The 26,930-nt window shown below is 40.2% G+C and overlaps 1 protein-coding gene across 1 annotated transcript; it reads right to left on the bottom strand.

Annotated features, from left to right (window-relative positions):
- Window positions 1-1,320: 1,320 nt before the first annotated feature.
- On the bottom strand, window positions 1,321-26,285 carry sypb (synaptophysin b). The gene is made up of 7 exons (XM_012875459.3): window positions 26,182-26,285; window positions 24,726-24,791; window positions 9,308-9,432; window positions 7,648-7,846; window positions 5,869-6,060; window positions 5,472-5,781; window positions 1,321-1,481 (listed from the first exon to the last, which is right to left on the bottom strand). Exons 1-6 carry the CDS (start codon window positions 26,197-26,199, stop codon window positions 5,503-5,505), a joined length of 879 nt encoding a protein of 292 aa, XP_012730913.2. The 5' UTR covers window positions 26,200-26,285; the 3' UTR covers window positions 1,321-1,481; window positions 5,472-5,502.
- Between the last annotated feature and the right edge of the window lie 645 nt (window positions 26,286-26,930).

The raw sequence follows: 26,930 nt of genomic DNA, 5'->3' as shown, positions 1-26,930 counted from the left end.
GCTGCTGTTCATTGTGTACAGTAATCACTGTTATGGACCAAACAAGAGGTTTGCTGTGTAGTCTAGCTTTTTTTTTTTTTTTTTTTTCCTTTCTCCCTGAGCCTCAGCCTCTAATATAGGATTATTGATGCTCTGGAGCGGCAGATGCATGCACTAGACCACATTTCCAATTGGGAAAAGGAGATACAAGGATGGGGATGAAGACGTTTGGTTTGTGGCACGATTATGATCTTTAAAAATCTAATGAACATAACCCTCGTTTTCTTTGTCTTTTGCGTTGAAGTGGTTAAAGTGTGATTTGAAAACACAATTAAAAAACAACAACAACAACAACATCAACACATAACTGTCTTACACATTTCCGGATCACAAAGAAAGCGATCGAGGAAAAGGACGAGGTGTTTCTGACAAAATAACAGAATAAAATAAATGTTATCGCTCGAATCCAAAACGAAGAAAGAAATACACATCGACTCTTTTTTTACACGGTCTGATTTCACAACTTCCAGACAGACGGCACGGCAAATAAGAGACGCCACCATAATTTTTCTTCTCGACACGTACTTGTGATTTGCGGATGTCGGGATTGACAATAACCAGTGCACAACCACAATGCATCCACTCAGTGATGTCTGATGGATGGAAAATATACAAAAACACCTTACTCACAGCTCACTTTCATCACTGACATGACCATATGTTTACTATTTCTTTGCTTACTTCCCTACAGATAAATATCTCCTCTTATTTTTAGACATTGCTTGCATCCTTCACCCTGATTAGTTTAATAAATCATCCATCTAAAGCAAATGTTCAGTTTTAAATGTGAGTAAATTAAAGTGTGATTGAGGGGGGGTGAAACCGGTCAATAAATGTTAAACTATGAGAGCTCCTAAACAGAACCAAAATAAATGCAATTGAATAACTCTGTGCTCAACATTTGTTGTATAACAACTAATATAGAGTGCACAATTATTCAACTGTGTACATATAATCATATATATATATAGATTTGTATATCAGCAAGTCGATATTTACACAGCACAGACAAATACATTCTCTCAAGTTAAATATTACTACAATTATTTTTTTTTTATCTCATAAATTTTCCCCCATCACAAGGTTTCCCCCTGCAGGTTCATCAACGAATGTTTTGGTATTTGTGTTCAAGTTTTTCTCGTATACCCAAACAGACAATCCTCTGTTGTCTTTTACAGTTAAATACGTCACGAGAATAATCATCATGTTACAGCAAACAGAAGACCCAATGCCCACCCGACACCCCCCCCCCCCCCCCCCCCCAGACCTCCCCAGCGTTGGCGCCCCACCCACCCAACCCCAACCCTCATGTTAAGTGTGTGGCCTCCATGCGGGCCTCCCTCCGCCTGCCGACTCACAGATACACAAACAGACACACAGAGGCATGTGGAAACGCAGGTGGTGGTCGACAACCGCTCCGCCCCATCAATGACGAGATCACCCTGAACAGAGGAGGAAAGAAAAAAAAGCACAAGAAAGAGAGAGGGAACAAATATATAAAGAGTTAACTCTGGCTTGCAGAAGTATTCGCTCCTCTGGACGTTTTGTCAAGTTACAGTTTAAATGTGTTTTGTTGAGATCTCATGACCTCAACAAAAAGAGGCGCAACATTCTGAAGCGGAAGGAAACTGGTACAAAGTAATCAAATATTTTTTGTAAATAAAAGTGTGCCATGCGTCGGTATTCATGCCCCCCAAACTCAATACTTTGCAAAACCACCTTAAAGGTGACATATCATGCTCTGCAATGCCTTCCTTTTCACATCTAAATCATTCGGTTATGGTCTGTATAAAGTGGAACAGCAATGCTTTGGTTTGAATTCCTCGTTATTGTTGCCCCACATTTCCCCTTTTTTAGGACTGTTCTGAGGTGCTTCTTAGAGCAACTCATTTTAGTGCTGTCGCTTTAAATCTAGAGGAGGGACTTCATACCACGCTACCCCTCCAGGTCACAGAGCGTTCCACTCCATGCCATTCGGCCATTTTTGTGGTATACTGGGCGACGGTGTAATGGATTATGTGAATTAATACACCCCAGAACAGAGCATTTTCACTTATCCACTTGTAGCTTCGGCACCCTTTAGCTTGGACTACAAAATCGCAGCAAAAAACAAAAATGGCATAAATATGTAAACCGGAAGTCCATGACCTTGTTTAGCAGCTCTGCAGCGAATACTGTGATGTTATAGTTCAAACATTTTTACAGAGAATAGAGAAAACTGAACAGCTTGAAAAATATGACCTAAACAGAATATAAAGATATCTACGCAGTACCTAGAGAGACTAAAATATTTTTTTCTGCACACCTAGAGACTCCAAGTACACTAAAGGGCTAAAAAAAAGTGGATTTTGGATGATATGTTCCCTTTAAGTATTTTGATGGATCTCTTTACCAGGTCTGTACATATAGGCCTGAATTTTATTTTTACCAGTCTTTGCAAAATATCTCCTGCTAAATCACGTGCCTTCCTCCATGATTCTCCTGCTCAATGGATGGAGAGTATTTCTGAATTAGATTTAGTACTTGACTTTGACTAGGCCATTCAAACTCATCAATATGGTTTGGTCTAGGGCATTACGTGGTAGATTTGGCTGTACGCAGGCTTGTTTTCTTGTTGGAAGGGGAACCTCTCCTCTAGCTTAAGGTCTTTTGCAGCACCTAACTGGTGTTCTTAAAGAACCACCGTGAATTCAGTTCAAGCAATCTTCCAATAATCTCTGGCCTCAGTTTACATCCCACAGTTCACATGTGAAAGCGGGTCGGGTTCTTCTCACCACCGCTGCAAAAAGGCCAGATTTGTGGCCAGCTGGGCCGTAGATCTCTGCAGCTCTCCACAATTACCTGTTGGTTCCTTGCAGTGAAATAAACCAAAAAGTGTCAGAATACTGTGGGTTCATTTTACATTAAATGCTCAAAAAGCTCCTGAATATTCTGGCACATCTATCCATGGGTACAAATGCATGCAACAGCCTTTAATGCTAGATTATTTCACCACTATTACCAATGTACATGGAGTCAAGACAGCCTTGAGTCCTTGCCCAGCGTTGTTTGCCACACTCCCAGATGTTTTACATTTATTAGCAATTGCACCAACTACTGGGGCAAGTTTAGGGGAGTAGCCATTCTGCGTAGCCACTTCCTGGTTCAGGAAGATCAGCACGCGTCTGGATTACTTAAAATTGTATTTTCTCTCATGTTGCCCATTTCTAAGAGAGGTTGGCCTCTGTATCATGTCCTATCAGTAAAGGTTCAGAAAGTCATGGATTACTAAAGCTTCTTAAGAGTCTTGGATGACATCGGTTTTGCAGGAATCTTTAGTGAATAAATAAAAAGACGAACTCAAAATAATGAACCTTTAATATTGTTTTATACATCTTTACCAGGAGTGGCAGAAATATATGGATGCCATACTGTGGAGAAAGACAGGGAGCTGTGTGAATAACTGCTATATTTATTCCTTGGGGCACTGGACAGCCATTTTTGAATCTCACAGGACAGAGTGCACTTTACTTGGCCTTCAAGCGCCAGACAATAAAGCTCAGGTAATAAATGTGCAAAAGCAAAGATGGCGGTTAGTCTATTAGCTCTAGGGAGCAAAGACCTCCATGAAGCTGTTCAAACAAACCAAACATTAACCATCTAATCATTACCGACACATGGACCTCTGAAAATGGATCTCCTATGTTTTTACTATTTTGTCACTCTCATATTTAATATATCCAAACAAATTTCAATTTTAACCAGAGTAAATCTCTTTCTCTCCTTCTCTCTGATATATGTCAGTGACAAGATCTATCTAAATGGTAACTCACCCCCAAATCAATTTTGTTTTGCTAATAAAGTGGTAACATGGTTGTCTTGTAGTGCTGTCTACATATCATGATGATTATTTTGACAATTTACTGCATGTTTGTTGAAATCCTGCTTTTGTGTCTAAAACCATCAGTGTGATGCTCTCCCAAGGTTCAACTGGCGCCTTGCATGAAATTTTGAATCAATATTGCTACTTGGTTCAAACTTTTTTGAGATGTCAATTGGAGAAACTATCGTGTGAGCAGCTCTGCCGCTGTGGGGTATAAAAGCAGCTCCGTCTTTTCCAGCAAGGGAAAGACAAACTTCAACAGATGATTCTTTCATTATTATCAGATATTTCACAAAGCCATTTCATGTATTGCTTAATGTGAAAAAAGTGTGTTTATTTAAAAAAGAGGGTCACAGACACATTTGAATGCCATTTGCAAAGCAGTGAAACGGAAATTATCTTGTGCTCAAGGCAGAAGACAACTAGGTAGTTGATAGTATGCCGACTACCAAGTGCAGATCGAAGCTGAACACTATAGCCCCATTTACACTACCCTTGTAAAACCGATCCATGCCGAGCTCGGTCCGAGCTTGGATCAGTTAACCGAGCCGAGTTTGGTTCTGACGACCGTTTACACATCACGCTATCTCGGTTCCTTGGTTTCCTCGCCTCCTAGTGACGATCTGCGGTACTACTGCTCTCTAGGATTGAAGGAGGAACTCAAGCAAATAAAAAATGGCAGCGCCTGTAACATTCAGGAAGTTATGTTTGGTGATATTTCGTTGTTTGCGGAGAGTCCGGCGAAGACGGCAACTTTTGGTGAATTTACTTGACAGAGTCAGCTTTTGGGAAGTGGATAAGACCAACGAACGTCTAATCAGGATTTACAGACGCAGGAAACAACGACAGACGCTGAGGTTCATCACACAGCTAAGCAGAATCATCCCTGGAAACCACGTGGCACGGAAAGGAAGCTAGTATAAATGTCTAAAATGTCAGCTGGCTGTAAGGAGATGACGCGGTCTGCTCATGCGCTCTTTGTTATTAGAGAACCGGGTTACTGAAAAACCGAGCCGAGCCCACCCCTGGAACTGGTCTGCATTTAGCGCGGTCTGGTTGTGTTTGGCTCGGTTCAGTTCAGTTTGCGTTCCATTTAAGGCCCGTTTACACTACACCTAAAAACCGAGCCATGCCGAGACCAGTCCGAGCTTGGATCAGTTAACCGGGATAAAAACGGCCGTTTACACACAAGAGTTATCTCGGTTATCTCGGTTCCTTGGTTGCTCCTCGCCTCCTAGTGGCGATCTGTGGTACTACCGCTCTCCGGGATTGAAGGCGGGACCGAGCAAATCAAAATGGCGGCGCCCGTAACATTCAGGATGTTATGGTTAGACATAGAGTCTGCTTTTGGGACGTGGATAAGACAAACAAACGTCTAATAAGGAAAAAAAACAGTCCGAGACCTACTAGGGAACTGGTCTGCAGTTAGCGCGGTCCAGTTCAGTCTGCTGACCATTTACACTCGATAGTTATCTCGGTTACTGAGCACGGACTGGTCTCGGCACGGTTAAAAAGGGTATAAGATTTTGCCGTTTCTGTTCTAAGTCCTTGTAATCCTGGACGAACTCACCATCCTGCAGCTGTGTTTTGGCTGGGGGGGTTCACATCTGATTGGAGTAGGAGGTGGGCTGCTGGTCATAGCCCTGGTTGTAACCTCCATCTTCATTGTAGCCTTGCTGGCCGTACTCAGGCTGGTATCCTCCCTGGGTGCCGGCGTAGGGGTCCTGCTGTCCGTAGCCTCCCTGGCCGAAGGAGTCGGGGGCGGGCTGCTTCTCTTGCGATGGGACATGCGCGCCCCCGAACAAAGCCATCCAGCCGGTCTCTTTGAAGACGAACCACAGGTTACCCAGCCATAGGATCAGGTTGATGAAACCGAAAGCCTGGATGGAGATAAACGTTCATCGTGAGGGGCGAGTTATCTCACAGCGATTCCTTAATGCGGAGCAGCTCAGAAGTCTGGAACCTACGACAGAGGTGTTGAGCCCCGACACTTTGGGGTCGTAGATCTCTTTGCAGACGTTTTCTCGCTCTTCACAGGCGTCAATGAGAGTGATGACCCTCTCTGGATCCGTGGCTGTTTTCACGTCTGACAGGCCTTTAGCCCAAGCACACGAGGAAACCAGCCACATGAAGGCGAAAACCGCCGTCACAATCAAGTCCTACAAGCAGACACATCAACACATTCATTTCTGAGACCAACAACTACAGCTTTTTAACTGATGAGAGGAAGTCCTGATTTCTGGAAGACGTGTAGATATAAAACAATTACTGAATAGCATGATAAACATCAATTGGAGTTAGCCCAAATCTTCCTGAGTCTTTTCCTTCTTTTCAAAGAATTGAAGTAGAAAAGAAACTGGATTTCTTTTCTTGTTTCTTGAAGACGTTTCACCTCAGATCCAAAAGGCTTTCTTTGCTCTTTCGGCTACGCGGTGAAACGTCTTTAAAAAACAAGAGAAGGCGACTCGCCTTCTAATTAACAAGCAGGATTGTCGTGTCCAGGATGACTGAGAATCTAAACCAGGGGTGTCAAACATACGGCCCGCGGGCCGGATCCGGCCCGCCGAACAATTTAGTTCGGCCCGGTGCCTAAATGTATTATCATTATTACATTTTTTTATTTTTTTCCAGTGTCCTGTCTGGCAATGTGGCAATAAGAATTGTTGTCTTAATGCCAAAAAGAGCTCATCAGATTTGACTTTCACAAGTGAAGCAGTACTGCTTTTGCCATAGTGCTCCGCTTGATTTATGAATGTGAATAGTTTTATTATGATTCATGCGGGGAATATCTCAAATAATATGGACACTACAATGGGAAAGTAGGAGAGGAAAGGAAGAACAAGAAGAAAAAAACAAAAGGTGAAAGAAAAAGGAGATAAAAGGAAGAGAATGATAAAACAATTATTGAAAAAAACATGTACTTTGTTTAATTGAAAATCTGCAGTTCCTATATTGTCCACGAGGGGCGCTGTGTTTTAATTAGCAGATTAAGCTTCAGGTGTGGAAAAATTTAAATCATTTATTAAGTTTTATCTGTTTGATGTATTTTGTCATGCAGGACAGTGTTTTTAAGTTCCAAAAAAAGTGAATAAATGTTTTTGAACATTGTACAATCACTGTAATCAGTTCTTATGCATAATGCACTGCAGTAAATGTTTAACTGAGTAAAAGTATTGTTGAAATTGCACATACTTTTCTTAAAAACGCTGAGGTTATTCATAATATATTGTGTAAAAGAGAAATTAATTTAATATAAAAATCAACAACAAGTCCACATTTATTAGTTCTATTTAATCTTGCAATGAGTTTACTCGTGTGGCCCTCTTGAGATCAGATTAAGCTGAATGCGGCCCCTCAACCAAAATGAGTTTGACACCCCTGATCTAAACCGTAGTTTTCTTTTTCTTCATCAAAACATATCCATCGCTCAACTTTTAGCGTATTTCTCACCCTTGATCCAAATTTATTCTATTGCCGAGATTTTTAAAATGGAAATAAACTCCACATTCGTTTAACTTTCAGCATTTCTGCTACTGAGAATAAACTTAAACTGAAGTGAGGCCTTTGCAGGCAAGGAAATCTATCAAACCGGCTAAATAGATGATTGGTTTTCCCGAATTTGTAAGCATAAAACATTTAGCTTCCATCCAGATAAATGCGATTGCCTTGTTACGATTTGAGACATTGTGCTGCTCCAGATGAAGAAACATGAAAGATTGCTTTGAAAATATTCAAAGGCAACTCACAACCCGGGGTCCCTTGTTGTTTTCGCGGTACTTCTCCAGCATGAAGCAGTAGGCAGCGAGGGCTGCCATGGAGTAGAGGAAGGAGAAGACAGCAATAGTTACGAAGAACTCGGCTGAAGAGGAGTAGTCTCCGACCAGGAACAGGCGCTCCCGGTTCCCTCCCTTGCAGGTGGGGGCATCAAAGTAAACCTGATGGAGCCTGAGGAAGACACCACACAGAGGCACAGAGACACGAGAGGAAAAAAAAAATTGAGTGAGATGTTACGGCAAGAGAACATGTTACAACATCAGTACCTCAAATAAGGAAATTAGATTTTTGTATTTAACTGCGCATCTTTTTTCCAAGATCAAGTAGAGACAAATCAAGTGGAATCAGTCTAAAATTTGCATTTCTAAAACAAACACAAGCAGAAGTCAAATTCGGCAGCTGGTTCTGCAGGTAAAAGAGGGAATTTGGGGACATTAACGAGTCATTGGAGCCACGGCTGCCAACAGGAGAGCTGTCAGGTGAACTGATAAAACTGACTATAAAGCCCTCATCCAGGAGGTAAATCCATGTGTTGGAGCAAAATGTTCAGGCCCTGCAAAAACGGATCTATAAATAAGTAAAATGTTCTTAAAGTTAGTGTATTTGTCTTTGATTTTAGCAGGTAAATAAGATTATTTGGCAATGGAATGAGTATTTTGACCCCTAAAATAAGATAATTAGACATCCTGCACTTGAAATACGGTTGATGGAGATGAGTTGTTCCTATTTTAAGTGCAAAAATCTTATTCCATTGGCAAATCATCTTATTTACCTGCTCAAATCAAGGACAAACACACACATTTTAAGAACATTTTACTTATTTTAAGTTGCCGTAAAGGGGAAAGATCAAAGTGCCATGACAAAAGAACTCAAATTAACACACAAAGTAGAAAATGCAAACCAAAAGCAACATATGGAGGTGAAATAAATGGAGGAGAATAAATTTGAACTCCTAAACAGAAGAAAACAAGGATCCTGTGGGCTGAAGAGAAGCCGTCATGGACTGAGGCTGGTCGGATAAACCAGATAAAGGCAGAAGACAGACACGTTTCCACAGTCACTGATGAGACAGGCCCGTGTAAAAGTTCGTAACCTCTGCAGGAAAGACCTGGGAAGTACCCAGAACTCACTAAAGGGACTACAAATCTTGTCTACCCTGGGAACCTGGGTCCCCCAGAATGAGCTGGAGGATGTTGCTGGGGAGAGGGATGTCTGGGGTTCCCTCCTGGACCTGCTGCCCTGCGACCCAGGGATGCATAAGCCGAAGACAACGGATGGATGAATGATTACTCAGCCTCAGAAAACAATCTAGACTTTTCCAGTTTTAGACAATTAGATCCTTTTCTCGCTCCAATTTTTCTTCAGGAAAGGCACACAAATGTTTAATCGATAAGTAAAACATGTGTCCTTTTCCTGTACTGACTATATGCACATTACACTTATAAACACTGTTTTGGGTGTACAATGTCAAATGGTGAAAGTATCACTGTAATAATTATGTGTAAATATAATAAGATGACAGAGTGAACAAAAGAAAATACAAGCATCAAATAAAACACCAAAGCATGAAAGATGTAACTTTATTTAAATGTAGAATAGCAGCATTGGACACAGAAGCGACGGCAGCCATACCTGAAGGGATATTCAAATTCTACTTCTATTCCCAGGTCACTCTCTGTTCGGTTTTTACACTCCACGCTCATCTTGAGCATGCCAGAGTAGCTGCCACATGTCGAGAAGGCAAAGATTGCAAAGATCTGGAGGGGAAATAAAAGAAAGAAGAAGAATTACATGTTTTTTCCCAGATAATCTTTCTCACATTGCCCACAAACTGGAAGAAAATGTCCGACTTTCTCCTTTTTTACTTTGTAATGTGACCAGCGATGTTTACAAGTTCAGCTATTTTTTATTGAGCCATATTCTGACTTGTGAAGGGCAATAAACATGTCTTACTTGAACAGCATGTTCAATTGTCTTACCCATTTTGAAAAGGAATTGGCCTTTTTTAAAGCATTCATACCTCTTGAACATTTTCACAATCCCTCATGTTGAAACCACAAACCTCAAAGTGCTTCACTGGGATTTCTTGTCACAAATAATATACATAAAACAAACTAATAATAAATAATAAAAGTGCTGCAGTGCTACTCTAATGCCCCTAAATAAAATCCAGTGGCACCTCAAAAGTCCACCTGATTAGTTAACTGAGTCCACCTCTATGTTATTTTAATCGCGCTTTAAATCCAGCTGTTCTGTGAATGTTATTAGAGAATTTAAGGCAACAAACGGCATCATAAGGACCAAGCGGACAGATCAGAGATATGTTGGTGGAGAACGTTAGAGTAGTAGTTATAAAACAATATTCCAAGCTTTAAGCATCTCACAGAGCTCTATTCAATCCGGAGTGAGCACAGGCCTCTTGGCTGCTTCTCTGGAGGAGCTCCAGAGATCCACAGCTCAGGTGAAATAATCTCTGGACGGGACAATTATTAATTGTAGTCTCCACGAAAACTGTCCTTTAAGAATATAAGGCAAGAAGAAAGGTATTGTTGGCTGAAGGGCAACTTGCTGTTCACTAATAGCTCTGGTCAGACGAGACCAAAGATGAACAAAACCCACATCAGCCTGACCGGAGCAATCCCACAGTGGAACCTGTTGGTTGGGTCATCATGAAGCTGGTCCTATTCGATGGCTAGAAGGATGGGGCTAAATACAAGGCAATCCTGTAAGAAAACCTGTTAGAGGCTAAAAAAGACTTGATTCCTGCAGGGCGAAAATCCTGAACATAAACCCAGAGATTGATTTTGGTTTGAATCCAATCCTGTTTTTGTGTCAGAGTGACCGAGCCGAACTACAGACCTAAATCCAATCTGTGGTAAAGAGACATGCAGCTAAAAAAAAATGCAGCAAAAGGGGCTTCTACAAGACGTTGGCTCGGTGTGGCTGAAAAGCGCCGCATTTAGATGTTTTGTTTGTAAAATATAAAAGCAAAAACTTTCCAACTCTTTTTATTGCATTTCACACAGATGTGCTTCCTTGTGTTGGTACACCATAGAAAATAGTAATAAAAGACACAATGTTCTGACTCTTAACATTCAAGGGGTGTGAAAACCTTTTCAAAGCGGGGGCATTTAAGGGGTTTGTGGAATATAACAGTGGAGGTGTATAATGTCTTTTAGCTGTGGTTGCTGTTGCAGAGCTGCATCCCTGCAGCTCTCACAGACTGGCCGGCATCCTCCAGTCCCTCTGAGCCGTTAATAAATTCACACAGAGTGTAAATCAATGCACCATTGTCAACAGCCAACACGGCACAGAGTGTGCCTGTTGCCATGGTTCTCTGTGAAAATTATATTATTTATTTATTTAAATTTTTTTTTTTTTTTTTGCATAGCTGTGTTTGTATCCACTGGTGATTTTCCTCCTAAAGCTGTCCGCTGATTGCTTCGGCACAATAGCTCCAGTCCGATGAACGGTACAAACAGACGCCCCCCCGCCCTCCCTCACCTGCAGCAGATTAGACGAGTCAGACTATTTTTACCGAACCCTCCCAGCGCTGCGGGCCAGATCCGATTAGACGGACAATCCAGCTATTAATCTGGCTGAGGTGCTTTACCATCTGTCACCGGATACTCAACTACAACCCAGCGTAAGGAAACAAGACACGCGCACGTGACATCACTTCCTCCTTCAGGTGTCATAGTACAGTGCACCGAAAGCGGTTTTCACAGTAATGTTTTAGCTCCTGTGACCTGGAGGCTCGTTTCGTGGAGTTATGCTCTCTCTTTTCACTCATCTGCCTGAAGGGTTTTAATTGTTTCTTCAGCTCCTAAACCCTCACAAACACCTTTCTCTGCTTGTTGTTTGTAAAAAATGTCTATAGGAAATATAAATCATGACGGGTGAGATTAAATCAGGCAGCACAAAGTTTCAGACGGGAGGGTATTGATTAAAAAAATAATGCAGCTAATACTATTTAAGCAACAATCAATTGCTTAAATATTATAAAATTTCACTTTATCAGCTCTGATTGTCAGGTCAAATACTTTTTTCCCCTCCTAGTTATTAAATTAATCGTAACAAAGAAGTCCCAAACCGTGTTAAACCTTTGGGCAAATCAGTCAACAGCATGTAAATTAATGTATTATTGGGTTTAATTTAAATCAGACAATAAGTGGGGACAGATGCGTTGCTGCATAAATAAAAGCAATAATTTCCATCTAGATTTAAAACTAACTACTAATGTCAAGGAATATTGATATTTGTTTTTATCTTTTATGTATTATGGTCCTTAAAAAGGGTATAGGTCAAAATCTCATCTTTAGTTACAGTCAAAGTGTGACTGAAAAAAAGTCTTTAAACAAAAAATAAATAAATATTTAGTCAATTTCTTATCTATCTATCTATCTATCTATCTATCTATCTATCTATCTATCTATCTATCTATCTATCTATCTATCTATCTATCTATCTATCTATCTATCTATCTATCTATCTATCTATCTATCTATCTATCTATCTATCTATCGTATCTTGCTTATTTACCTGTAAACCTTTATATTTTTGAGCTACTTTTGTTTAGTTGTCTGACATACTGCTGCCAACAGCAGTTTACCTTATTTTTTACCAACATGCACATGAGGAACAGGATAAATCAGCAGCTGCTCCAGCATAATACATCACAGTCCTTCACACGGTGAGCAGTGTAATAAGTTATTCTAAAAATAAAAATTACCCATCTCAGTCCGTTCAACATACCATTTTCATCTTGAGCATTTTCAAAGCAGCTGCATTCCGTGGCTTGCAAGCTACCCCCCCCCCCCCCCCCCCCCAAATTTCATTTACAGGTCCTTGCAAAAATATAAAAAATCTTCAAATTAGCATTTTGTCCCATTTCAAGCACAGACATTAATATATTTCCGGGAGGTTGTGGTAGACAGACACACGGTACTGCATGTTGTGGAGGGAAAATGATCCTTGGTTTTTATTTTGCAGAAATTATTTTGCAAATAGAAATCAAAACACTGTGGTGTGCGCTTGTATTCAGAACCGCCTTTTTCCACAATTACAGCTGCAAGTCTTTTGAGGTATGTCTCTACCAGTTTTGCACGTCTAGAGACTAAAAGTTTTGATTTCAAAGTAACTAAAGTTCAGTCAGATTGGATGGAGAGCATCAGTGGATTAGTTTAGGTCTTGACTTTGAATAGGCCACTTATCAATATGAACATAGACCAATGGTGTCCAAACTTTTTGCCATCAGTGCAAAAATCGGCAAGTTAAAAGCAGTAGTTGGCTACAGAACTCCCAGGCTGGTGTTGAATAAAAGCTGCTGGATGTTTAAGGTTCTATTTACCACAAAATTAAGATGAATACAGAAAGCTGGTTAATGAATAATAAGAACTTTTTGTTTCTTTATCTTTGTCTAAGAAAACGTCTCGACAGCCTAAGCTTGCTGGCCAGATTTGCTCAATTTGAGAGCTGACTTCCTGTTATGATCCTGAGGTGTTAGCTCATAGTCTTCCTTTATGTTATATTTGTGAATATCTTGGGAATTTTATAATGAAGTATGGATTCTTATATTATTTAGAATACAGGCCACTACTGGGTTATATTGTATAAGAAATGCTTTATAATTTAGTAACAATAAACAATGTACATTATTATTCCTAATAGAGACATTACTTTTTATTTCAGGTCTTTCTCACAAACACGCTACATTAGAAGACTCAATACTATGCATTAAATATGATGTCCTGCTGCTGCAGCTGCTCTTCAATATTCCTCCTTTAGCTGACTTTCTCCTCCCTGGTCTGAAGGCTCTCCTCTTCTCCTGCAGGAGAGCTTTAATATCAGGGATAATCTACCACTTGTTGTTTGAGAAGCACCGTACCTCCCCGGAGGGACGTTTATGTAGTACTCTGCTCAGTATGTGATGCCGTTGACGTCATCGGCGAGCTCTAAACATCTGTTTCCACCCCTCTGCAAAAATGCATTCTAATGGCCAAACCTTTCAGGGATCGGCGCTGTCCTGCCGACTCCCAGCATGCAGCAGAACAGGTGACATGGGGCTGATATGCAGGGAGGGGCGGGGCCAGGGGAGGGGCGGGGCCAGGGGCGGACATGCTGGACCAGGCTTGGAACCCGCTGATAACTGCTCAAAGTTCTAGTTTTCATTTGTGTTTAAGTTCTTACAGTTGCCTTGTTCTTTTTTTCTGACTTTCTGTTCTTGGCGTGTTCAGCCTTCATCATCATTTTTTTAGATGTTGCCTTATTACTTCAATCCTCTGTGCTTAGGTTTCAGGTTTATTTCCTTGTGTTTCTACTATTATTCTCCTCCCCTCTTCTTCTCTGCCTCGGCTGAAACTCATTTCCTCTGGATGGCTCATCTGGGTTATTTTTTGTTGTTCTTTTGTCATCCTCCTTGCTCCGTGTCCCTGTTTTTCTCGTGTAAAGTTGTAGATTATTGCCGTTCCTTATTATTAAACATTCCTCACCTCTTCATCCGTGGTTCCACCTGCATTTGGGTCCTATTGCAAATCAAACCTGACAGGTCGGGGGCCACATACAATTATCTTGAGGACCACAAATGGCCCACAAGCCATACTTTGGAAACCGCTGTGATCTAAACCCTTCAATTGGAGATCATGCTGTACGTTTAGGATAGAAGTACACTGAATCTAAGCTGACCTAACAGAGAGTCACAGCTGAGTTTAAAATGTCTGTACACTGGACAGGTATTACAATGAACACCCATTTATATTATGTTTCCTGCTCTGTCATTAAGAAATATCGTCTTCACATGTTGATCTTCCTGACATGTGAAGATCAACTCACATCGGCCTTGCTTGAAAAACGGATCCTCGGTTGACTAACAAAGAAAGGACTGTTTTGATTATTAATTAAAAGTTACTAGACACTGATTAGCTCAAAAAGTAAAACATAAATTCAAAATAATGCCTCAGTAAATTTTATGTTATGTGAATTGTCAGTGGAGATGATTCATTTTGTTAAAAACCTTTTAACAAAGGCACTTGTTGTTTCAATGGGTATTTCCCCCCAATGAAACAATTGTATTTTCCATTTCACTATTCCTTTTCCCTTAGATGTGGGAAATCATGGCCTGTCAAACGTTTTGATTTCTGCAATTAAACGTTGGTCAAAGATCCTCCACTGTATCATAACTCAATAAAATAAAACTGAAATGACAAAAAAAAAGAAAAAGCAAAACAAATACTGCATGTTTGCTTCCAAGTCTTAGAAATTGCTATAAGTTTGGATGCAAGCGGGTTCAAAGCATTTTATATCAGTGTATTCGCACACGAATCCATGCATGATGGTGTTCTTGATCTCTGCAGATGAAGAGGGGAAGATTAAAGTCATTGCAATTTATCGCAATGAAAACAAACTTATCTGCCCCAAAGTTCACAGAAATCTGTTTTCCATACTCTCTCTCTCTTTCTCTCTCTCTTTTTCACTGTGGCATAAAGGATTACAATTAGTTGTTTCAGCATTCCTTGACACGAAAGTTTGACTGCACACAATAAATCCCTGTGAAACCTCCTTATACCAATGTCCATGACAAACAGAGACCAGTCTGCCTTGCTAAGTCTGGACCTGACATGGCTAAACAAGAAGCCCAGAAACCGGTTCTAAATGGGAGGCACCATAGCACTATAACAGAGTAACAACAACCCCCCCTTAGACTCTTGCTGTGAAGGGGGTGTGATGGTTAAGGAGGTATGGGGCGGTCAGTTTGGGGAAGTAGTGATGGCACACACAGAGTGCCATGGTAACTCAGCTGGCAGCGCACCCTCACAGAAAACCAGGTGGTTTCTGCTCCTCCTGGTAGGCTGCAGGGTCGTCTGCTCCTCTGCGCTGAGAAAAACTGTCAGCTGGCCGTTCCCACACAGTGTGATTTCCTCTCAGTCTCAGTAAAATGGATACAAACACAGTGAGTCGTAGTTGAAAAAAACCCAAAAACAACTTATATGACTATTAAAGGCCAACGTGATTCGATTTTTGAGGCTTCCCTACCCATATCGAGCTAGCCCCTCAGGTTTAGACAAGAAAAAAACACAAACCTTGACTCAAAATGAGAACAAGACCATAAATATCTGCTTTTCCAGGGGGTCTGCAACCTGTGGCTCAGGAGCTGAATGTGGCTCTTCAGTTTCCCCACTGTGGCTCTTAATAACTTTCGCCAAATATGATAAGGTTTGATGATGTTTTAAAATCTAAATGTTGTTGTTTCTTTACACCAATAATGTAAGGAATATTTTTTGTAGGGTAATTAATTATTTTTTGGTCTTCTGGTTGATATTATGTGCGTTTTTTTTGTTGCTGTTTCTTTGAAGAAAAACTTGAATGTTGCATTAAAGAAAACGTATTCATTCTCTTACACTGCAAAAAGGGAACTAAAGTAGATAATATTTTCTTCAAATGAGGTAAATAAGAGTATCTGCCAATGGAATGTGTATTTTGACCCCTAAAATAAGATAATTAAATATACTGCACTTGGAATTAGATGATGGAGGTGAGTTGTTCTTTCCAATGGGAGATCATTTAAACTTGCCTGCTCAAATCATGGACAAATACAATAATTTCAAGAAAATTTTGCTTACTTTTAGTTCCCTTTTTGCAGTATATATAATAATCTAATGCTTTTCTTTATTTAATAAGATTATAAAATAGTTTTTTTCTCTTTTATTTAAAAATCTAAGCATATTTCTTGTAGTAAATATGGTAAAAACTGGTAATTCGGTTTGGGAGGCTCACTTAGCGTTTGTGGTTCTAAGCAAATTCTTATTAGCTAGACCAAAGGCAAAAATGGCTCCTTGGGTTGTAAAGGTTGCAGTTAGGTCATAGCGTCCTCAATCACTTCTTTAAAAGTTTTTTTTTTTTTTAAGGTTTTTACAGCACTTGTGGCACATTTTTCGTACAGTAGGCTGACAGGAAAGAGAGAGGGGGGGAGACATGCAGCAAAGGACGACAGGTCAGAGTCATTTTGGTTTGTGGGCTTCTGTTAATGCTTGTGACCCAATTTTAGGCATGTTTTCGCAAAAAATACAAGCCCAAATCACCAACCCTCCACCAAAGCATGGGGACAAATGTTTCTCTGTAGAATTGTGCGCTTTAAATTGATTAGGAACACATACTCAACCCTTTAAATCCTTTGTTTTAACATATACCTTTACGCCGCAGACATGCAAACGTGCAAAACTTCTGAATTCATGGAGGATCTCTTCACTTATTTCGTGGATTTGATTTGCTGCACCTGGATGCTTCATATTGGCTTAATTTCTATGAAAACAGCAGGCGTGCCGCTAAGCAGGTACACCCACTCATGATTTCTTATTACACGCATTATATCCATTAGACAATAAAACAAAGCATTTTCCTTTTAGGGATTTTACACGGTATATATATATATATGAGATAGGAGATAAGCAGAAAACAAGCTCAAGCCTTCACCACATGCCCTGGAGTAGCAACCACACAGAGCATCTGTACAGAAAACGCCTAATGAGCCGCACCAAATAAACACCTTTTATTACACGGATTAAGCCCGAGTGATTCAGGCCGTTATTTTGTGTTCTCTGCCTTTTAATGTTTGCTGAGAATGAGTCAGAGCACGACTTTGAATTCAGACCAAATCCAACGCAGCAGTGTTAATGCTGCAGCAGGAGAGGCAGGGGGGGAGAAAAAAAAGGCTGAATTTGGCTAAATATCAGCAGCATTTGGTAGCTCGTTGTCTGCGAACAAGCATCTAAGCTTTTCTCGAGCTTCATCAGCATCTTTACTTAGACACAGAGCACAGCGGGTCAAAAGTGCCATAATATCTTATATAACTCGTTAAACAATTATTTCTTAATATCAGAAATTAAATCAAATAGGAAAGTTATTTAATAATTAAGTAAACATATTTGTGTTTTTTCATGTTTAAATATCAATAATTTATTACATACACAGTTAAATTATTAAAATAAATGATTTCTTATTCATAAAATATGTTGAAATTAATTAAAATAAAATAGGTAAAAAAAATAAGTAAAAAAACACAAATATTGTTCTAAAAGTGTTAATTTTCTAATGATAAAATTAAGTAATGATTGAATGGTTTTTGTATTTATGTATTCATTTATTGAATTGTGGGCACTTTCTGTTTGCCCGAGGCCGGAGCTAACACCATTATAGAAGAGGGGTATTGCTCTCAAACTGATTTACTACGTAGATAAAACAATAAACCAAAACATTTTTTTTCTTTTGTTTTTTTTATTTGTCACAGTTAAACATTTCTGGTGCTAAAATCAACACAATTTTAGCACCAGAAAGATAATCTGAGTAAATACAAATAGAGCTTGGCTACTGTCCCTACGTGAACAAAGCAACAACTACCATCAGCTGCTAGCTTATACTTATATGCCTTTTAAATCACTGTGGAGGAACTTTGCTGAATTGTTTTAATTCAGCCCCATTGAAAGCTTTAAAATGAAAACAGCCTGTTTAAGGTCATGGAAAACCATTTGAGGTGTGTTTTTTTTTTAAGTCCAGACTTTGACTAGACCTTTAAAAAATTTTTAATGTGCCTGTGCACAGGTTCATAAGCTGACCTCTCGCCCATTGACAGCTGAAGATAGGCACATTTTTGTTATTTTATGTTGGTTTGAAACCTCCTGGATGGGTTGCTCTAATTTAGGTAAGGGCAAGGTTTACCACTACATCATACTTTTTTTCCAATTTCTTTTATTTTGGTTCCCAAAGCTTAAAAAAATGCTCTATAATATCTATTTTCCAGACTGATAGATGTCATAAACTTTTTCTCATCTGTTATTTCATCAGGTGTTGCTTTCTGGTATCTTTAAGCCTACTTCACGTTGTCAGACAGGTTATGTTCTTCTTTTTTTTTGTACGTAATAAAGGTTCTACTCAAGGTTCTACACTTGATTCTGCAGGCCAGGCTTGTACTCAGCTTTCCAAAAAAAATGTGTTTTGTCACAATTAATTCATGATTAAACAACAGGTGCGATTAGTTCTTTAAATGGGGTCAGGTTGGTTTGGAAAGCTGTTTTTACCATTAAAAATAAATACATTTTATTGCTTCATATTGTATGCATTTGTTCAGGTTATCTATGGATGCATTTAAAGTGTATCTGATAATCAGAATCAATTAAATGTGACAAGAACAATCTGTAAGTGGCAAATATTTTTTTATTCATTAGACTGTATAGCAGTTGTGGCCCTCCGTGGAAAAGGGTCACTTTGGGAGCTGGGCAGACATGAGTCATGCATACCAGGCATGCCTCAGTTTTAATAATACTCCAGCAAGCGCACACATCCTCCACTTTAAATGACTCTCGTCGCTTCACTTTCAGCGCACGACTACATTACGCTACCGCATCAATAAACGGCTGCTGTTTACTGCGTGGCGGTTTGTGACGTGCTTCGGAAACGCACAGAAAGATTTAACAGAAGGATCGCTCCCTCGCTCCCTGCTTTTACTGGAACAACGTGGATAAATATCGCTGCTGCGGGTTTGGCTCTCCTCTCCTCTCCTAAAAAAAGAAAATCCCCGTTTCGCTCACGCTACATGCCCATAATAATCCAGAAAGAGCAGGAGCTCTGGCAGCCCTTCCTCCGGCCTGACGCCGAGCCACGCAGACCCTCTCTTGACAGATGATTCATGCGCCTTGGCTTCCTGAGCGTGGACGCTGATTGGTGGTTGGCTCGCAGTGACCCAGGGAGACAGCGATGAGGTGCTGGCACACTCACATAGCTTCAGGGAAGGACTACAGAGTCATGCAGCACACTCATGCCTCTCTCTGACTGTTCCGCTGCATGTCTACAGAGGCCGTAACAGCGCGGCTCCGTGTCAACACTGGTCCGGCGCTAATGTTGTCATCGGGGTTGTGTTACGGCTCCTCTCGGGGCTCGGAAGCTGAGGAATTATAGGACCCATCAACAAGAGGACATCCCCCTCTTTAATTCCTCCGTTAGGACCCCCTCCCCTCCACACAGTGGCGGTTCTAGACCAAATTTACCAGGGGGGCCAAGGTGGGGCCAGTGTTTTTTCACAGGGGCACAGGACAAAAAAATTAAAAAACAATAAAATGGCAATATTTAACTGTGTAATAATATTAGGTGGGCCACTTGTGGCTCTGGAACTGCAGGTTTCAGACTCCTGATCTAGCAGTTGAAATCTTTGCCCCCAGCTCAATACGGCTAAAGCTAAACGTGAAACATCTTAAGTTTTAAATTCTTTTTAGAGTAAAGCTGTATAGGTAAAAAAATAATATTGGTCAAAGTGACCAATCAGTTATGGTTTCTTTGCCATTGCAAATAATTATGAGAAGTGTATTTAACATCATGCTTTTAGTACAGGGGCCATAACAGGGGCCAGGGCCATTTCTACAGGGGCATGGGCCCCTGTTGGCCCCTGTCTAGAACCGCCCCTGCCTCCACAATCATCACACTATTTTACAAGGGCTACGCAAAAAAACAATAACAGCTCACGTTGAAGTGTTTATAGAATCCAAGGTGACCTTTTCAGCACAATTTAGAGTTCAATCAGTAGCTGTGGTTTATTACCTTTATAGCAAAAATGAATTAACATTACAGAACAATCCATCACGATTGATAAGAGTGATAGATCTATCTGTCCAACTAGCTGTGGAGACAAATATGGATCGGGTTAAATATTTCTCCCCCTCCCTAAGTGCTCCCAGCCGATGTCAAAACTAAACTGGAGCAGCACCAATGTCAACCCTTGCGGCATTGTCTCCATGTATTCACTGCTGCTGCTGATGGAGGACAAACCCTCGAGATGGCGTTAGATTATATAATGGACAATTACTGCTTGGCTAAGCTAAAATAGCTGTTTTTATTTATTTATTTAATCAGTATTTTGAAATGTTTATCCTATTCGGCTAGAGCTACAACGAAATGATCAGACGGCACAATTTAGCATTCAGTTTATCTAGGAAAGAAAAGCAGCAGGTCGTTACAAATGAGATTCCCGAATTCAATAATGTTTGACCTTATGCTTGAGAAATTACTTTGGTGATTCACGTCCAATCAGAGCGTTTTGGCTGATAAGCCTACAAGCTTGCAGTTTTCTGATTAAAAATTGCGAGATTTAATTATTCGAAGCGTTTGCTAAATATAAGTCAATTAAGCACTTGTGTGGAGAGGGTAGCCTCCTTCTACCTCCTGGGGACGTTCGTATACGAGGACCTCACCTGGCCGGTTAAATCGGCTGTGGTCAGATATATTCCTCAGCAGAGACACTTCCTCAGAGCGGTCCTGGAGGAACACTCTGAGGAATATATTTGTTTCTTCTACGCCCTCTTTCCATGCACCAGATGGTGGCAGATGCCCTCGTCTCACCAGGCCCTTGTGTGAGGACAGTAAAAGCATTCTGATTCTGAACATTTGAGAGCAGTGGCACCCAAATTAATGCCCTTTTTGCACCATTATTTTTGCACTATAAACACGGTGGAACATTCTTCTGCACACTTTAAAAAAAAAAATGTTTTTCTCCTGCACTGTTACATTCTTATCATGTTATTTTATTTCAATTGCAAGCTCATTAGATTGTTGGAAGTTGTATGCAGCGTAATTTCGTTTTGTATGCAGTCTGTGCATATAAAAAGACAATAAAGTTTATCTAAGTCTACTCAGAACCCCACAGGCCAAGTTACTTTTGGTTTTGTGTGCAACATTCAGGGTTTTTGAATTTCTTTAATTTTCGTTTTCAAAGAAGCAACAATTATATGACCAAAGACTGGAATATTTCTCCCGGGACATGTTGCCATCAGCGATTAGCACGACTGAAAACGAAATAACTTTTCCCAAATTTATTAAATGCATCAAGAATAAGAAATCCCCACTATTTTTGAGTTTACAGAGATATAAAATAAAAGTTAGAGATATTTATGTTCATGTATAGATGAGGATCACCTAGTAGATGCAAAACTCCTACCCTTATTAAAAAAAAAACGGCTGCAACATTTTTTTCTTTCATTAAAAAACTAAATCTTGTAAAATCAGAAATTTGCAGCTCGGGCCGCAAAGAAATCAGAAAATCTACAATTGGCCAGGAACAGCACATTTCTAGAACGGAGAATAACAGACGGCTAAATATGGAGGAGAAGCTGCATGATCGACCGCTGACGAGGCCGCCCCGATGAACAAGCTGACCAAGTGAGGACGCGCAGAATGCGGCGTTGCTCAGACGCAGAGGCTGGGCAGCAGAGCTATTAGCCACACATGGTTTAAGTCCATTTATTTGTATAGCAAATTTCAGCACCACGGCGGTTCAAAGTGCTTTACATCAAGGCGGGATCACAGGAAACGACTCCATCACTACTTTTTCCAACCAATGTCCATCCCCTTGATAACAATATATATATACATATATATATATATATATATATATATTATATATATAATATATATATATATATGTGTGTGTATATATATATATATATATATACACACACATATATATATATATCTATATATATGTGTGTGTCTAATATATATATATATATATATATTTATATACTATCTATATCATCTCTATTAATATATCTACACCCCATATTCTATAATATATATATCTCTATCTATAATATAATATATATCTCTATTTGTGTCTCTATCGATTATATATCTCTCCTCTATATATCTCTATCTGTGTGCACAACCTGTTGTTTGTTGTTTACAATTCAAAGACTTTCAGCAGAATAACAGTGAGATGCCATGGAGACTAAACGTTGAGTGGTGGAGAGACTCTGCTGAAAACAAAGTCCTCCTACTGCTTGGTCATCGAGAGATGTGACGGATGCTTCTAGGGTTGTTTGATCTCCTAAGATCTGAAGGAAGATACTACTTCACCCATTTAATCCGGACTGGAGAAACACAATTTTGAGTCATTTTATATTTTATCAATTAGAAATAAAGAGGCTTTAGTAAACAACGTGACAAAATGTAGTGTCCATTTAAGCAAATCTGAAGGATTAAAGCATTAATTCAAGGCAGCAGATCAAAAAATGTACAAGTACACAGAGGCTGTGTCTTCAGAGGACTTGAACTGTGATTATATCCTCCAGTGTCCTGACGCCGCGTTACTGAAACAGTGACAAACATTCCTGCCGGTGTCTCCTGCCAGTAACATCAAAACACCACGAAACAACAAAGTCACGCAGCGATTATCCGAAAAATAGCCGCACAAACTCATGAGAGCAACCAGGCTCCTAAAAGGCAAGGTACGAATAGGATGAACCATTATTACGTTTCTACACAGTCAATTCCGTTATTTAGCTCTAGGCATCGTGCAGCTCCATTGTCTCGGCGTTACAAACGTGTCTATAAATAGAGATGCACCAAGACACGGGCTGGTGACCTGGATTGGTGGAACTAAACCTTTCCTGGTCTGCCATTGGCTGGTGGGGAACTAAAAAATCGTAATAGTCAGTGAACAAATCATATGTTTGGAGAGACCAGGTCATGCTATCGTTAACGCTCACCAGGTTTAAAGTTGTTTTAATGAAGGAAGAAGACAAAAAGTTTGTTTTTTTTGTCTAAAAAAAAAATAGAGGAAGCACAAAAGCTGTGAGAGGCCTCCAGCAATTAAGCTTTCCACACAGGCACGTTGGCTCTTTATTCAGCCCACCACAACAGGGATATTATAGGACATCCCCCTCTTTAATTCCTCCGTTAGACCCCCCCCTCCCCTCCACAATCATCACACTATTTTACAAGGAGTATGCAAAAAACAATAACAGCTCACGTTGAAGTGTTTATAGAATCCAAGGTGACCTTTTCATCACAATTTAGAGTTCAGTCAGTAGCTGTGGTTAATTACCTTTATAGCAAAAATGAATTAACATTACAGAACAATCCATCACGATTGATAAGAGTGATAGATCTATCTGTCCAACTAGCTGTGGAGACAAATATGGATCGGATAAATATTTCTCCCCCTCCCTAAGTGCTCCCAGCTGATGTCTAACCAACTCAGTGAGTCGGTTAGAATAAATAGAGGAAGCACAAAAGCTGTGAGAGGCCTCCAGCAATTAAGCTTTCCACACAGGCACGTTGGCTCTTTATTCAGCCCACCACAACAGGGATATTTATTAGATTGCTGTAAATAACAGAAAGCCGGACATATTACAGCACGGCTTAATTCTTTTAAACGACTCCAATTCTGTCTGAGGTGGAACAGGCGTCAGAAACGCTTTGAAAATCTGCTTCCCATACAGTGAACAGGCACATAGAAATGCTAATTGTTGTGTTGATCGCTAACTTTAGCTGTAGTCACTTTGTCTCTGCTTTGAAATATTAGTAATAATCAGTTTAAATGCAGAGCTGTGTGATGCAGACTGCTCTCTCTCTCTCTCTCACGCAAGCTGTGATGTCGCTTCTGGTCAAAATATAAACAAGTTAGGATTATTCATGCCTTTTTTAGTCTCCTGTTTTGAATAATAGGTAAATAATTAACAGTAAATCTGAGCATTTTCCTCTCAAATATAAAGCAAGACACAGCTTTTGTGTATTTTGAATGCATCGAGTACAATAAAAAAGGAACACATATAGTGGTATTTTGTACTTCTATGTTGTTTGTTTGTTAGTTAGTTCTTATTTTTTGTTTTTATTATGATGCATGGAAGATACAAGACAGTCTGTTATGTAAGAGGATCTGCATGAGCAGCTGCTGAGGAGGCTGCCCAGCTGACCGGTGAGCAGGGGGGGGCAGCATGCATGTTTTTAAAGATAGAATTGTTTAACTGCTAAAATTTTAACATGAATAACATTTTAGAATGAACGTTGAAAGCAGAAAAAACAGTTTGGCTTTTAAAAGAAATACTTTGGTCAGGTAAAATCGGTCAGAGATGAACAAAATTGAGGAACGGAAATCAGCCTCCAGATTTCCGGCTGGTGCATTTCTAGTGAATATCCTGATTTATTCACAGGGAATTTGGTTTAGCTTGATGTTAAACATCCAAAACATCTGTTCATGATCCCTGTTTAGTGAATAAAGCAGAAGACTTACCCACTGTAGAACTTTTATGAATCCCAGTGGTTGTTTGATTATCGTGAACTGCCCTTGGGCCACCAGCTGTCAACACAACAAGCACAACAATAAGAAGCGGATACTTTATAATAGTGTTATAAAGTTCATTATTCCTCTGTGTGCAACGTCATTTCTGCAGACTCATTATATAGATTATTTTTTTTTTTTTTTGCACAGTGCAGCACTCTGCTAATGATAAACACACAAGCTGAAACAGCAACTCTGTCTTTGTGAGGTTACGAAATGCTGCGTGAGTATAGAGTGATTCTGATATTGCCCTCAAAGTCTGCATTATGAGTGTGTGTGTGTGTGTGTGTGGAGAGAGAGAGAGAGAGAGAGAGAGAGAGAGAGAGAGAGAGAGAGAGAGAGAGAGAGAGCTGCTGCCAGCATTACAATTAGACAAAGCTGATTAACTGTCTGTTCCTCTCTGCCCTGCTTGCTGCATATACTTCTCAGTAGCAGTTATTTAGTTATTTATGAGGAGAACCCTGCGGACACCGTCTTTAATTGGCGCAAATAAGAGGAGGCATTTGCGCGCAGGTGGATGCGACACCGCAGTCAGAAGGTGTGCATCAGTAAATGGCCGCGCAGGACCGAGAGGCTCTGTCTCCCTCTCTCTCTCTCTCTCTCTCTCTCTCCCTCTCTCCCTCTCTCTCTCTCTCTCTCTCTCTCTCTCTGGCTGTAGTGGTTTGTTTTCTGTCGGCCTGCATCCAGAGCATCCAAACGAATCAGGTGACAAAATCTGTTCCCAGATCAGCCTGACAGCTGGATGAGCGCCTGGTTTTGTAGAGCAAACCTGGACGGCTTTATTTAAACCGTTCGGCTGTTAGAGAGCTGCGCCTTCTCCTCATCTTCCTCCCCCTCCTTCTCCTCCTCCTCCTCCTCCTCCTCATCCTCATCCTCCTCCTGTGTGTTGGGCCTGTGTACTGCCCAGGAAATTAATCACATTCCGGTTTTGTTATCTTAGCAACGGCGGGCCAATTGTAACGGGAGCAATCTGAATTAATTATCCGAGTCTCTGGAGAAATCGGTGCGCATCATCTCCTTCCTGAGCGAAATGTCCCTGCTGCTGCAGCGGCGCTCTCTGGACATCCTGCACAGGACCATCTGCGGGCCGCTCGTCTGTTAACACAGACTGCAGCATCACTAGCAGAAAAAGAGAACGTCTCTAATCCCATCGAGCACTCCGTATGGTCAACAAAACCGGCGTCGTTTTCCACTGCGTATGCTCAAATAAATATTTCAAATCCAAATGCTCGTCGGCGCAGCACGAAAATCTCTTTTCGGAACGGAACACCTCAAAATAAGAATATTCAAATCCCATCATTAAAGCGCTCTATGTCAATAAAATGTCTCACAATTAACTGAACAGCAACTATGAATTGGAATAATATCGGGAAAAAAAGAACGATAATTCCTTCCCCCGAAGACTTACCTGGTTCGCAACATCCATCTTGGCCGCTTACTCGCTGATAAGAGGATCAGAAGGGCGGAGGGAGGGAGGCGTGTCATCCGGAACAGCTCCGAGGGAGGAAGTCCCTCTGAAGGAACAGCCGCCCTGCATCACGAGCTGGGACGTAGGAAGCAGGAGTGTTGACGCCGCATCGGCTTCGCTGCCCCGGAGAAACAATGCGGCAGCACGTCCGCCATATTGGGAGTGGCATGCTGTCATTGGAAACCAACTGGAGTCTGCGGTTTCCACTGACTCTTAAAATTATTGCAACCAGTCGATGGTAAAAAATATATATATATTTACATTTTTGCTGATCAAAATAAGACTAAGAAATGCTAAACACAATAAGGCTACTCAAAATTCTTGTAAAGTCCTCTGTATTTAACCCTGAAAATATGTAAACACCATTTGTTTAGAGTTAATCATAAAAGGTGAGCTGCATTTTTCAGCTATTTTAACTATTGTTATTATTAGGCCTATTATAATTATTATTGTTGTTGCTGTTTTTAGTAAAATAACTATTGTATTTTGTGTACTTTTATGCATTTTTATTGTTTAATTGACAAGTTGAATTAACAGCAGCAAAAGCTACAACAACAACAACAACAATAATAATAATAATAATAATAATAATAATAATAATAATAATAATAATAATAATAATAATAATAATAATTCTAAGTCAGTCCAACTTCTTATTAAAAACAGTATAATAATTTATTCATTCACTA

This window comes from Fundulus heteroclitus, chromosome 1 (assembly GCF_011125445.2).
Source record: "Fundulus heteroclitus isolate FHET01 chromosome 1, MU-UCD_Fhet_4.1, whole genome shotgun sequence".
NCBI classification, from domain to species: Eukaryota; Metazoa; Chordata; class Actinopteri; order Cyprinodontiformes; family Fundulidae; genus Fundulus; species Fundulus heteroclitus.
The sequence above is the reverse complement of the archived record's forward strand: the minus strand, read 5'-3'. Positions and strand labels throughout refer to the sequence as shown.